Genomic DNA, 13,703 nt, shown 5'->3' with positions numbered 1-13,703 from the left:
TGTGTGTGTGTGTGTGTGTGTGTGTGCGTGTGTGTGTGGGTGTGTAGTCAACAGAGGACTGGGAGGCTATAGTTAGTATAACATCTGTAATGCTGCCGTCCAGTCTCCGGTGTGGAAACCTCCTACCAACTGAACAGCTCTATACAGTGACTCTGCCGCACCGCAACAGGTACCAAAACTTGAATAAATTTAAGTGTGTGTGTGTGTGTGTGTGTGTGCCATTGTTGCCCTTCTTTAACAAACATACTTTGCATGTTTGTTCAAGTCACTAAAGGCTTTGTTAAAGCATCCCAGGTGTTGATAGGCTTTGTGTTGTTTTATCGCTCAGGAAGAATTGCATCATTAAACTGTGATCATTTAAACCTGCCCTGGCTTATACAGTGTGCTCTGTATGAATCAAGTCTGTATTTGTCTTCTTATTTCACTGTACCCTGCAGTGTTTTTTAATAATGATTTACTGATAAGAAGGCAAAGAATGTAAGAATCCCCTACAATGATAGGAAAGGAAGGCAGCAGCTTTGTTTACTGAAGTTTAGAGTGGGAAAAAGACTGTTGAAGACGAGCAGCAGAGAACAGTGGAGTCTGGCACAGAGATTGTATATCCAACCTCATACATCTGGTGCAGTTTTATTGAATATGTTGTCACTTTATTTTACCCCCTATTTCTAAAGGATCAAAGATAATTAAGATAATAATGTGCCATTAACAGGAATGAGAGATTTCAAAGAAAATCTTTTTTCATTGGCCTTTCTGAACACATTAGCACATGGTAGTGATTTTTTATCTGTGTCAAATTTACTTTCCCCTGTTCTCACATTGCTCTGTTTTTCAATCGCTTGTTAATAGACTAAATATATTCTTGAACAGCAAGATCATTAAATCATTTCAGTGCCTTATTTACCTCAAGTTGATATTTTGATATGAAAAGCGTATTGCAGTATTGCCAAATCAACACATCAGACAGATTACTGCAGATCAGACTGGATTAAGTATTAAATATTATTGATATTATTGAAATTAAGGAAGCAAAAAGTAGGATAAAGGCTCAAAACAGGGAGAGCCTAACTGTAAGACTGTTAAGTTTCACTCTGCTGGAAAGCCTTTTAGAGTGTGATCTCATCTGGAACTAAGAGGTCAGGCCCTGCCCGGATCTGGCTGTCTCAGCGGACCATAGCTTGCCTTCCGTTCTCCTCTGTGGTTGGTCCATCAGCCAAAACCAATTAGCAAAATGAGTCCAAAACACAGACACAGGACTGGGAGCCCAACATAGGTAGCTAGTTGATCTAGTTGCCTCTGGTGAACAGTGGTTCCTTTTAGAAATAGACAAACAAATCAGATATGAAGGTAGGAAATAACCTACGACCAAAACATCATAGTCAATAAATACCGAGTTGAAATGTATTATTTCTGTTCAGTTGAAATTAAACTTTCTTTAACTGAAATTTGATTTTTTTTTGTCTTTTATATTGTGTTATAGTTTACAATATTATAGTTAAGTCAAGTTCTTGGCATCAGTCCAGTTCTTGTGTTTGTGGAACTTTTTTCCCATTTGTTGTTTAGTTTATTAGTTTATTTGTCTGCTACCATGTACAATTCAAGCCCTCTACTAAAGTTAGCTTTACAGCTAATTTACATTTTTGGTCCCTGGGCAAGGGAAATAAAAGGACAATATATGCAATATTGACAATACAGACAAAATAGACAACACATAAACCGGTATGTGAAACTTTTATAGAAATAAATAAATAAAATCTTTGTACATCTAACTTTTGGCACAACAAATTGGATTTTTCGCTTTTTCTTTCTATAAAATGCCCAACATTGAGGATCTTGGGGGAGGGACGTGTGGACTACCTTGCTTAGCCAGCTGCAACCTTTCCGGCCTCACACAAGTGCACCAGATCTAGTACTTGTCACTTCATAAGCTTCATGAAAATCTTTGTCTTTGACTTATGTATTGAAGTGTATTTGTATGTTGTGTTTTTTTCCAGATACATCCAGATGCCCAGGCCATTCTGTTTCGAGCCCAGTAATCGTTATGTAGTTTCAATCAGGTTCCAGCGCCACGGGGTCACACACAGACATCTCACTGCTTTCATTCTCATTGACTCGGTGAGCCAAGACTATCAACCCCCCACCCGCATTATCTACCTCCATGTCTGTTTGAATGATGCAGCAGTGGTGGAATGTAATTAAGTACATTTACATAAGTGCTGTACTCAAATACAAATTTGAGGTACTTTACTTGAGTTTTCATGCCACTTTCTGCTTCTACTCCTATAAATTTACAAAGAGAAATATTGTATTTTTTACTAACTAAAATTATTTGACTTTAGTTACCCGTTACTGTACAAATTAAGATTTTTTTCACTCCAAACATACAAAGAGCTAATGAAAAATTATGTTTTGCTATCCATTAAACTACCTAAAAGTATGTACAAGTGCAGCTGATATGATAAGTTGATTAATTGATTAGTTAAAATTAATTGGCAACTATTTTGGTAATCAGTGATCCAGTGGTAATCCAGTCATTTTCATGTAAAAACATGTAAGGTTCCATCTTCACAAATGTGAAGATTTTCTGTTTTTCCATTTAATATTTGAAATTTTGATTGATTTGTCATCATTTAGAATTTTGTACTATTGGTTTGACATTGTGAAGGTGTCACTAAGGGCTCTGAGAACATTTCTCGCTATTTTCCCAGAACAATCAATGGATCATTAGTTGCAATCTTATATAAAATAGTTCAAAATCAGCTCTACCTCAACCAACTACAACAGTGCAATCCTGCTTTTATACTATGAGTAATAATAATCAAATGATACATACTAGTATAGCAGTTGGACCATTTTCTGCATTGAGTCATTTTACATTCAATACTTTAAGTACATTTTCCTGATGATACATACTTTTACCTAAGTAACATTTTAATGCACCTGTGCATGTTGCTTAGGGCTTCATGTACAATGAGGTTTCCCCTAGTGGTGGAAAAACACAAATGCAAATGTTACATTTATCTGGGCTGGGGATCAGCTTTTAAGTAAAAAAAAATAAAAGACGCCTTTAAAGACAAAGTTTCTTTAAACAATAAACTGATTTTGGTAGTGCAGTATTTATCTTTTAGCTCTGATCATGTCCTATCAAAAACAACTTTGAGTGGTTTTATCTCTGTAAGACCTATTTGTTAATTAAGTAGTCTTCTCTGCAGTAGGAAAGTTGGCTATGTGGCTTTCCTGGCTCATAATCCCAGCATATTTACATATTGTATAATCCTTTTTTTTATCTTTGTGTGTTTCCCCTATAGCTGGTCCTGATCCCCAAATACACTGAGCTTCCTGGTTTCCAAGGCAATGAGCCAGAAGCAGAGCAGCGGCGGGAGGAGATGATTCGCTACATGTGTCTGGATTCCTTTATGATCACACCGATGCCCGCCCTGGCTGAGATGTGCTCCAAACTCATCTGTAGTATTTCATCCATCATTCACGATGGTGCTCTGTGTAAGGAGATACAGAAACACAAAACACACAAAACAAGCACAGATTTAGAGGATTTGGGTTCGAAAAAGAAACCCACTGACAGTTTGAATCCTTGGTTGCTTTTTAAATAATAATAACTGGCTGATATTTTCTGTCTTGCCTTTCATCTGCATCCAGCCTGTCAGTGTGACCCTCAGGGCTCCCTCAGTGGTGAGTGTCATAAGGTGGGAGGTGATTGTCATTGTAAACCCAACGTGATGGGTCGACGCTGTGACCAGTGTGCCCCAGGAACCTACGGCTTTGGAGCGAATGGCTGCACTGGTGAGTCTGTTCTATGATAACACACTTACCCAACCCCATCTGTTCCCACAGGGTCAAACCAAAGCTAAATGAAAATGATCAAGAAAATAGTAGCCTGTGTGACTGGCACACTTATTTTAATCTAAGCTTGTTAATTATACTGTATCACCGGCAAACCTACAGATGTAATCTGTGCTTGTCTGTGAATGAGGTTACTTCTTTGGTTTTTGTCGACATGACATAATGTGTTTCTCATTCACATTCTTATCCTGCAATAAAACAAGTAACCAGATCCTGTTTGACATGTTTTTATAAGCAAACGTTATTTGTTATATATATATGTAGAGCCTTTTAATTTCTGTGGTAGAGCGCATAAGACATAGAATATATACATAGAATATAATATATTTTTAGTCTCTGATACTGTGGAAATATGTCCCTGTTAATGCAGAAAATCATTTAAAAAATAATATTCCATTTCACCCAAAGATAAGTCAAAGTGCCCCATTTAATTTTATGCCAAAAGAAAAAATTCAACAATGAAAATACATAACATACCATAAACACTGGTATAGCATTAGTATTGTAGTATAGTCACAACATTGACAGCATTTTTCCGGTAAAATATTTAATTTGCTTTTTTTCTTCTCTAATTCTAACTGATGTTGCCAAATTAGATACCAATACAAAATGAGAAAGCAGGAAAAGCGATTTTCTCGAGGTCATCCAATCACATTTGTATTGGTCTCAAGTTAGATGCAAATTATTTACACGAATCATTGAGCCCAGCGTTAGAGCCGTGATGTTTGTCTCTAATGAAATAGGCACAACTGTATCCTTCTTTGTGCTGATGTGATAATCATGTTGAAATAAACTTGAACACATTACCGTTTCCAAGAAGAAAAGAGTTGCTAAATTACTTTATTTTACTATTTGTTTCTGATTCTGTCTGCCAATAGAAAAACAGTGAATAACTATTTAAATACCTCCTTCCATCCAGTGTGTGACTGCCACTCAGAGGGTTCATTGAGCCACCAATGTGACCCGGTTACAGGCCAGTGCCAGTGTAGGCATGGAGCCACTGGGCGTCAGTGCTCAGACTGCCAACCAGGCCAGTGGGGCTTCCCCAGCTGCAGCCCCTGTCAGTGTAACGGCCACGCAGACATCTGTGACCCCCGCAACGGGGAGTGTAGAGACTGCAGGGACTACACAACCGGACACCTTTGTGAACGGTAAGGATCACTCTGTGTCATACTTTACCTAACTCCATCCCTGGTTATCAGACTGATGGGAAATGTCTCCATCACTCCTCTCAGTTGTGCGGATGGGTTCTTTGGAAACCCGGTGCTTGGTTCAGGGGATCACTGTCGGCCCTGCCCCTGCCCTGGTAACCCCGGCTCAGATCACTTTAATGCACACTCCTGTCATGCTGACCACACCTCTAACCAGATCATCTGTAACTGCAGGCAAGGCTATACTGGTAAGCTATTTCACTGCAATAAAATGCACATTTAACTATATTTGTTGATCACTATTAACTCTTCTGTGGATTGAATCACTTTGGCGTCGCAACACAAAAATCACTTTGTCATTTTCTTTAGTCTGTAGTGCAGCAGATCAATTAGGTCTTCAACCTTAGTGAAGGTGTAGACATGTGAATTTATCTCATTTTAGATGAATGAGATGAGAGTATATCCAGTTGTTCACCATCCCTGTTGTTCCTCATCCTTGTTTGCTCAAAAAAATAATCTTTAAAAGAATAAAGGCCTAACAATGCCCAGAAAAGAATCTTAAAGTACATTACTTTTTCTTTTCTATTTTATCTTAAATTGTGTGTACGGGAGTTTTCTACCTGGATGGTCTATAGGACATGTCTGATTGATACACAATCATGGAAATGTGGCTGATTCTGCAATGAACTATAGAATACCTCACCCTCTACTTTAATCATGCCATCTTCTCACTTTTCTTCCCTAGGGCTCCGCTGTGACCAGTGTGCCCCTGGTTACTATGGCAACCCAGAGCAATACGGTGGGCAGTGCCTCCCGTGCGAGTGCAACGGCAACATCGACACCAATGACCCTGGCTCATGTGACCCCAGGACTGGCCAATGCCTCAAGTGTCTGTATCACACTGACGGTCCGTCCTGCGACCACTGTCAACACGGTTACTATGGCAGTGCTCTGGCCCACGACTGCAGACGTAAGTGATGATGGCAGAAGTACATCTGAAGACCATTGTTTTTAGTTTTAGCTAAACTTGAATTATCTTGCCTCCAACTTTGGTTTATTTTCAAAGTGCATTGTATTATTAAATTCCTTGTTACCTAGGACACGAGCTACTCAAATGCAAGTGAGTGATGTACCACAAACTTGTTTCTCTGCCTTGAAGTTTAAGGATATAAATTATATTTTGTTATTTGTACTGTATTTAAAAACAGTACATGTATGTCTTGTGGAACATATATATACTGTATACACAGAGTAGAACCTTACTGTCTTCTCTTTGTCTGTGCATATGTTCCTCTTCTCAGTTTGTACCTGTGTGACTGCTGGCACCATCCACTCTGCTTGCAGCGATGGACAATGTCACTGTGACCGGCAGACGGGAGCCTGTCCTTGCAGGCAGAACGTGGCCGGCCATAACTGTGACCAGTGTGCTCCTAACCACTGGAACTACGGTCAGGACAGCGGCTGTGAGCACTGTGGCTGCGACCCACAACACGCACTTGGAACTAACTGCAACATGGTGAGGAAGCACAAAGGTTTCCAAAAGCCTGAGAGTGGATAATACAAAAGTGACACCGAAACAAAAATACATTTTGTATTTTTACTCATTAGATATTTGTATCTGTCTTCTACAGTTCACAGGCCAGTGCCAGTGTCGTCCAGGCTTTGGAGGTACACAGTGCACTGAGTGTGAGCAGTTCCACTGGGGAGACCCACGGCTGCAGTGTCAAGGTAACTCACCTTGTGACAAACACCGAAATGGTAAACTGTACTTTATGGGGCACATTTTTGTAACAGTCATGAGTGACTTCTCTGTTTGCAGAATAAATTATGCTGTAACATTTAGTGAAGCTGTAAAACAGTCTACCACTCTTTCATGTCCAATCAAGCCAAAATCCAATTCATATTAAAAGGGGACATGTTTGCTTCCCTTTGTAAATTTATCGAGCCGCGTTTACCTCACACAGTCGGTCCAATGTGACTCAGCAGCAGCAGCAGCTTCAGTCCTTGGCATTTTCCATTAATAATGCAATACAACCAAAATATTTAAAGGAACAAAAACACCTTTTTATTGCTTCTAAATGTACTTTAAAAAGGATATTTGTCAAGTTTTTAATACTCAAGTGTTTTTTGAGACTGACTACTCTGGTGGTAACTCGGTTCACATCGCAGTACATGCAAATAGATTTATTATTGTGGAGAGAACATTCCAGCAGGAATTTGAAACTAAACTTGCCATTTCTTAATCCATTTCTGCTCAAAGAACTTTGTTTCTGCTAGCCATCAACTTCCGTTCATAGATGTATTACAAGGCTCCCGTACCGCGTCTCCTCTCCAAGACTGGATCAGCTGCAGGCAGCCCCGTTTTTGATAATCTGTTGCAATGTTAAACCCTTTCTACCTGCTTCTTTAAGACATGACTATATTCTATTTTACAGTCTTTGGACCTGCACACATTTATAATGTTTTCTTCTCTGTGTCCTCTCTCCCATCTTTCTTCACTCCCCTCCTCCCATTCAGAGTGTAACTGCCATCCGCAGGGCTCAGAGATGACCCAGTGCGACCGATCAACGGGGGCGTGCGAGTGCAAGGAGGGAGCAGCGGGGAAGCATTGTGATGAATGCGCTCGCGGCTTCACCGGCGACTTTCCCAAGTGTGTCCAGTGTCACCCGTGCTTCCATCAGTGGGACGATGTGGTGTGCCAGATCAAAAGGGACCTGGAACACATCCAGTACACCGCGCAGAAGATCCTGGAGAGCGGGGTCACGCCGGGAGTTGGGGACACACGCATCAAAGAGCTGGAGAGGAAGTTGAAAGAAGTGCAGGATCTAATCGGTATGGAGGACAGCAACAGGATCCACCAGCTGATTGGACAGAGCATTGATGACCTCAGGTGATGATGTCACATAATGTGTGGATGTTCATCGAGGTTGGTTAGGATGATTTGTCAGCTGCCACCAAGTGCCTGGATATTATATAAAATATCCTGTCTCTATGTGTTCCAGGGCTGAGATCGCCCTGACCGACGGACGTTTGATGGCCGTCACCCGAGAGCTAAATACAACAGCAGACGAAGAAGAGGCACTGAGACGCATATTGAGTGTCCTAGAGAAAGAGCTGACAGACATCAACGCCACTGTGGCTCACAAACAGCGCCTGCTAGATAACTACCTCACCTCCGGATTTGCAGGTAGCAAGCTCAGTCAAGTCAGTGAGGCTTGAAAACATATCGTGTGACGGTAAAGTATGGCTGAGGATGGCCTACAACCTCACAATACGATATGTATCAAGATATATGTTGATTTCTAGGAATGACCATGTCCTACCCAGAATTTACATAACAGCTGTTCTTTCTTATTCTGTTTAACAGGATCACACAAATTAAAATCCTTTAAATAGGGCTGGGCCCTATGGGGAAAGTCAAATATCACAATATTTTTGACCAAATACATCAATATCAATGTTGTACAGTTGACTTTTAATCCAAATAAAATATCCTTAGATTTTTTTTAAACTTAAGATGATTTTGGTTTTGTTTAATGTGGATTGGCCTTGGCTGCAACCTATTGGCTTTATTGTGCGCTGCACCCTAGGTGATGTGTCTTTTTCAAAACTGCCATTGATACAGTAGCATCCACATTGACACGTATATCAGCAAAGGAGTTGATATTGCCATATCAATATTTTGAGCACAGCTCTACAATATGTGTAAACACAGCATAAGCAAACAGCTACAATATATGTGATACAAAGCCTCCAACAAAAAGAAGAAAAGTTTGTAAAGATGCATTCATGTTTAGAGAATCTCAACCAAGCCAACTGCAAAATATTGTGTAAGAAATTCTAATATTAGGTATGATACATGATTACATAAATACCCTCGCCTGTCTCCTCGCAGATCAGTTTGAGAAAGTGAAGAAGAATTATCAGGAATCTGTGAAGGCTGAGAAGAAATGCAACGCTTCAGTGTCCGGTCCTCTCAGTCCAGTGGAACAGTCCAAAGAAACCCGCGCTGTCACTGAAGACCTGCTGGACGCCAGCAAAGTCAAGTTCCTCCGAGCTCTGGCTGCTCAGAACAAATCATTAAGCGAGCTGCAGCAGAAAGCCCACGACCTGGACAAGAAAGTCCATCACCTCAGTCACAAGGCAGGCAGTGGCATTCTTCATTTCACTTATCCTCAACGATGAAATAAACAGATTGAAATTTAGATTTTCCGTTTTCATCTTGAGCTGGATGTTCTAGAAAACAAAAAAGCCTTCTTGTTCTGTTGTTTTGTTTCTCCATTGTGGATAATCAATGAAAAACATTTCAGAAGATATGTTTTACACACTTAGTGGTTTATGTCTTCTGACTTTGTAAGCGTGTTGGTTACTTTCAGCAGCTGACACATCATTTTGATTGGACAATTAATACTCTTCTATTCTAATATTGATTATATTCTATATTTAATATTGGAAAACAATGCTGTTTCCACTTGGTTTGGAATGTTTGATTTACCTGAAAATTTTTCTGAATGTATGTTTATTTATTTTTTATTCCATTGAACCATTTCATGTCAGTGATACTGCATTGTTGCTCCCTCCAGGTATGTGGTGGTCATAGCAATGCCAGTGTCAACGGCAGTTGCCCAGACAGCCAATGCGGCGGTGCCGGTTGCCACGACGATCAGGGGAATCGTGTATGTGGAGGACATGGATGCAATGGGACAGTGAGCACGTCTGTAGCAGCACTGGATCATGCCAGGAACGCCACTGACAGTCTGAACGCTGCCAAAGAGGAGCTGCAGAGTGTGGCGAAAAAGGTCTTTTTTAAATAAATATAGCGTATGGTGTATATCCTCTTATCTGCTATGACTGGAGACGAAGTGTGAAGTGTATCTGTTGACATCTTGGTTTCCTGTGTCCAGCTCCAGGATATAGCCTCTCTGACACAGGATGTGAAGAACCAGGCGATGAACACGCTGAAGAAAGCCCAGAAGAAGAAGGACCACTTTGAAAACAACAACAAGAAGCTCAAAGATTTCATTAAGAAGATCAGAGACTTCCTCACTGGTATATTGATGTTGCAACTGGTGAATTCGTATTGACTTTAATTGTCTGCTTAGAAATGTAACTTTAGTTCAACTGCAGCAGCATTTCTGCTGTGGCCAAAATGTATTTTCTGGTATTGAATGTGTTGTTTTGTTCTCGTGTTTATTTCCGCTCCTTCTTCTCTTTTGCTGCCAGAGGAGGGAGCAGACCCAGAGAGCATAGAGAAGGTGGCTCTGCAGGTGTTGTCGATCACGCTGCCGGTCAACAAGACCGCCCTGGACCAAATGGTCATGCAGATAAAGAACAGCCTTTCCAACCTCACCAACATCGAGGGGATCGTCAACCAAACCTCGCAGCACATCAGCATAGCCAAGGAGCTGCTTGACAAAGCTAAAGATGCCAAGTAAGTAAAGCCACTGCTTTTTTTCTGTTTTGTTGTTTTAAATATCAAAACCCCATTTCCCATGAAACCATCCTGCTTGCTGTCAGAAAGAGCAGGGTTCTGCTTCTGCCCGATCAAGTATTATGTCAAATAAAAGGGAGCCACAAAAATAACAAATAATTTCTGGTGCCATTGTGCAGGAGCCGGGCAGAGGGAGTGAAGGATACAGCCAATAATACCAAGCAGGCATTGGATATGTCTGAGAAGGCCATAGAGAAAGCCAGAGCAGCTCTGAAGGAGGCCAACAACAACCTGAACAGCACAAGGAATGCTACGGTTGAGGTACAGCACACCTAACTTCTGTTTTCCAACTGTGCTGTGTTCCAGAGGCGCTGCGACCCAAGCGAGCAATTGCGACCTTTCAAATCAATGCTTGCCCCCCCAATCCCCCAGTCTCCTCTACAACACCACGGACGACCAGAGATTCATCTTGGAGGTGGAAAAACAGAATAGACACCACAGATCCTTTTTATAGGGACAACACCAGAAAAGAGAAGGCATGGAGTTCAATGGTAGTGGTGCATGGAAACACACAGTTGTTCTTTCAAAGTACTTGTAGAGACAAGAAAATCTGCCGCTCTGGCAGGCAAGACACTCAGCTTCTGAGATGGCCCCGGTGTGGTATGGCACGTGGCGGAGGATGAAGCAATTTGGGGTTAAAAATAGTGTATGATGTGTATTAAAACTTCATCCTGTTTCACATACTCTCCCTGCTCCCACTCTACTGCCTGTAGAACACTTTAATTTTAAAGGCCGTTTTTTTGTTTCCAAAATCAAACTACTCCATTCTCCCACATCTCTCCATTTGCCCCCCTTAATTCTTAACCATTGTATGTGTCATTCTTTTCTAGGTGGATGAGAGGCTAACGCTGCTGGAGGATAAGCAGATGGATGTCATGATGCGTTTAAGTAACCTTTCCAGAGAGGTGGAAGCTCTGAGGAACAAGACGGAGCAGAACAGACAAATGGCAAAGGACGCCATGGCACTGGCTAACAACGCCACACAAGTCGCATCCTCACTTGAGCAGGTGAGTAGGTGAGGGCGGGAAGTTGTGTTGTGCTTTTATTTTCAAAAGATATGTCATGTTTGTCCCACAAAATGTATGAAAGGAAGTAAATGTTGTGGACAGTACCAGGATTTCTTTACTGCAAATAAAGGAAAATCCCATCTCAAAATATTGTGTCGTCTCTCCCAGAGTCTCAACGACACGGAGAATCGGTACCAGGAGCTGCAGATGAAGGTGGACTCTCTCGGCGGGGAGTCTGGAGGTCTGAATAGCATCAACCAGAAGGCTCAGGACATCAAGAATGAGGCAGAAGACCTCTTAAGCCAAGCCACCAAGGGGATAGACCAACTCAAGAGTGAGTACATGAAGCTGCTGACGTACAGTTCTTTTCCTTCTTTAACAGAAACAAAAGTTGAATACTACACTATATCATGAAACATTTCTAAAATACAAATTGTTTTCCAAAAAGAATGCACATCACGTATGAACAGAAAATATTTAATGAATGGATTTTAAAAATCGTAGCAAGAAACATCACAATACATACAGGAATCTATTCATTTCCCCCATCCTTGATATAATATATAGTATACCTTATCTTATGCTCCGATCTGTGATGCTGATTTGGAACTGGATGATTCCTGTGGATACTTTATTGAAGCATTGGAGATTCCCCCGTTGTTCCCCACTCTGACCTCTGAATTACTCTCTGCGGTTGCAGAACTGGAGAAAAAGTTCAAGAGCAACGAGCAGCGGATGCAGAAGCAGCGCATGGAGCTGGACGAGCTGAAGGAAAACGCAACCTTGGTGCGGGACGTCATCCGGGAACAAGTGCAGAAGTACAGCAACTGTGTGTGAGGATGTGACAGTTCCCCGTTTACCGTTTGCTGCTGTAGTCCAGAACAGAGTTATGACTGATGCTGTGACAAAAAAAAAAAACTTGACCAAAAGGCTGCTTTGGTACCTCCATTCTTTCACTGGCATGTCAAGTTTTACACATTACCTGTCAAGTGTTAGATCACAGAAATGCCTTCCTCTGTCCATGTACTGTACCACCAACATTGTCCTATAAGGTGTTTATGTCTTTAAGCTATTAAAATTCATTGTATAGACCATGATAATTGATTTCATGAATAATAAGCAGAAGAAATATATTGGTATATGTTATCAGAAATGTGTTTTCTTGACCAAAAGTGCTTTTAAGATTTTGTTTTTGCTGTAATTTGACCACATGAATATGGTATTTACAATATGACATTCCTATTAAGAAATAAGTGGAAAGGTTGGACTTTTGAAATGAATGTTTATTTTTTATTACAAAAGAAACTCTTGATTCAATACATATAAATGCATACGCAAGCATTCTTATAAGCAGAATTCATACTGAGGTGTGATGATGGAGACAAATAAATTGGATACAGTTTCTGTAAATTCATTTCATCATGTGTCACATTTCATACACCAGATCTGTTTTTTGATTAACTGTCACAAGGGGGCGCCGTATACTTAGCAACAAGGCAGGATATTGTCTCTGTCTTCAGCCTCTGTCTCTGCTCTCTACCTGTTTCAGACTCCCGCCTAGTAATCTTTACTGTAACAGCACACATTTTGACATGGGGAAAGCACAGGTGTAATTAATAACGCTAATGATAACCGTATACCATTTAGATGATCCAGTTGCAGAATCCGGGTGTTGGGCACACTCACTCACTAGTGTAACTTCTAATATATTCTATTGAGGGTCCTATGAGCCTTATAGGATAAGCTAAGGACACCATAACCGAAAAAGAGATGGAGCATAGAATACTAAGCTATTAAAATAGCCTAATAATTGTTGGCATGATTTTATCAATCATTATTTAATTTTAAAACATGCTTGTGGCACAGTGAACTGGATCTGGATGGCTGCTGACTACCTGACCTATAGGCCAGTCATTATAGGTTGGACTCAAGTTAAGACTTTAAAAAAACAAAAAACAAAAAATATTTTGGAGGCCCCCCTGCATTGACTCTGAGAACCCCCTAGAGGGTCCCAGACCTGTGGTTGAAGATCTCTGCTTTTTTGGGTTCTGGCACTGGATCACGAGCTCTAACAAAGAGAGGCTGTCCTCTAGCCGCACAGGGAATGTGTAATATGACAGAGATTTACAGCAGTCTTTGTTCTTGAGAACACACCACCTGTACACATCAGACATGCTGAACCCAAAGAAATAACTG

General features: G+C 40.9%; 1 protein-coding gene across 1 annotated transcript in view; it reads left to right on the top strand.

Annotated features, from left to right (window-relative positions):
* Positions 1-12,921, top strand: part of lamb2l (laminin, beta 2-like) — a 49,544-nt gene extending 36,623 nt beyond the window's left edge. The window contains exons 17-35 of the mRNA XM_032521630.1: positions 48-169; positions 1,992-2,112; positions 3,306-3,498; positions 3,655-3,798; positions 4,778-5,009; positions 5,094-5,257; positions 5,755-5,979; positions 6,311-6,525; positions 6,641-6,737; positions 7,527-7,899; positions 8,012-8,196; positions 8,905-9,152; positions 9,593-9,808; positions 9,914-10,058; positions 10,233-10,440; positions 10,620-10,761; positions 11,331-11,507; positions 11,676-11,841; positions 12,208-12,921. Of these exons, the coding sequence (XP_032377521.1) occupies positions 48-169; positions 1,992-2,112; positions 3,306-3,498; positions 3,655-3,798; positions 4,778-5,009; positions 5,094-5,257; positions 5,755-5,979; positions 6,311-6,525; positions 6,641-6,737; positions 7,527-7,899; positions 8,012-8,196; positions 8,905-9,152; positions 9,593-9,808; positions 9,914-10,058; positions 10,233-10,440; positions 10,620-10,761; positions 11,331-11,507; positions 11,676-11,841; positions 12,208-12,344 (3,510 nt within the window). The 3' untranslated portion in view covers positions 12,345-12,921. The remainder of the gene's footprint in view (positions 1-47; positions 170-1,991; positions 2,113-3,305; positions 3,499-3,654; positions 3,799-4,777; positions 5,010-5,093; positions 5,258-5,754; positions 5,980-6,310; positions 6,526-6,640; positions 6,738-7,526; positions 7,900-8,011; positions 8,197-8,904; positions 9,153-9,592; positions 9,809-9,913; positions 10,059-10,232; positions 10,441-10,619; positions 10,762-11,330; positions 11,508-11,675; positions 11,842-12,207) is intronic.
* The last annotated feature ends 782 nt before the right edge of the window (positions 12,922-13,703 follow it).

Source organism: Etheostoma spectabile, chromosome 7 (genome assembly GCF_008692095.1).
Source record: "Etheostoma spectabile isolate EspeVRDwgs_2016 chromosome 7, UIUC_Espe_1.0, whole genome shotgun sequence".
NCBI classification, from domain to species: domain Eukaryota; kingdom Metazoa; phylum Chordata; class Actinopteri; order Perciformes; family Percidae; genus Etheostoma; species Etheostoma spectabile.
The sequence above is the reverse complement of the archived record's forward strand: the minus strand, read 5'-3'. Positions and strand labels throughout refer to the sequence as shown.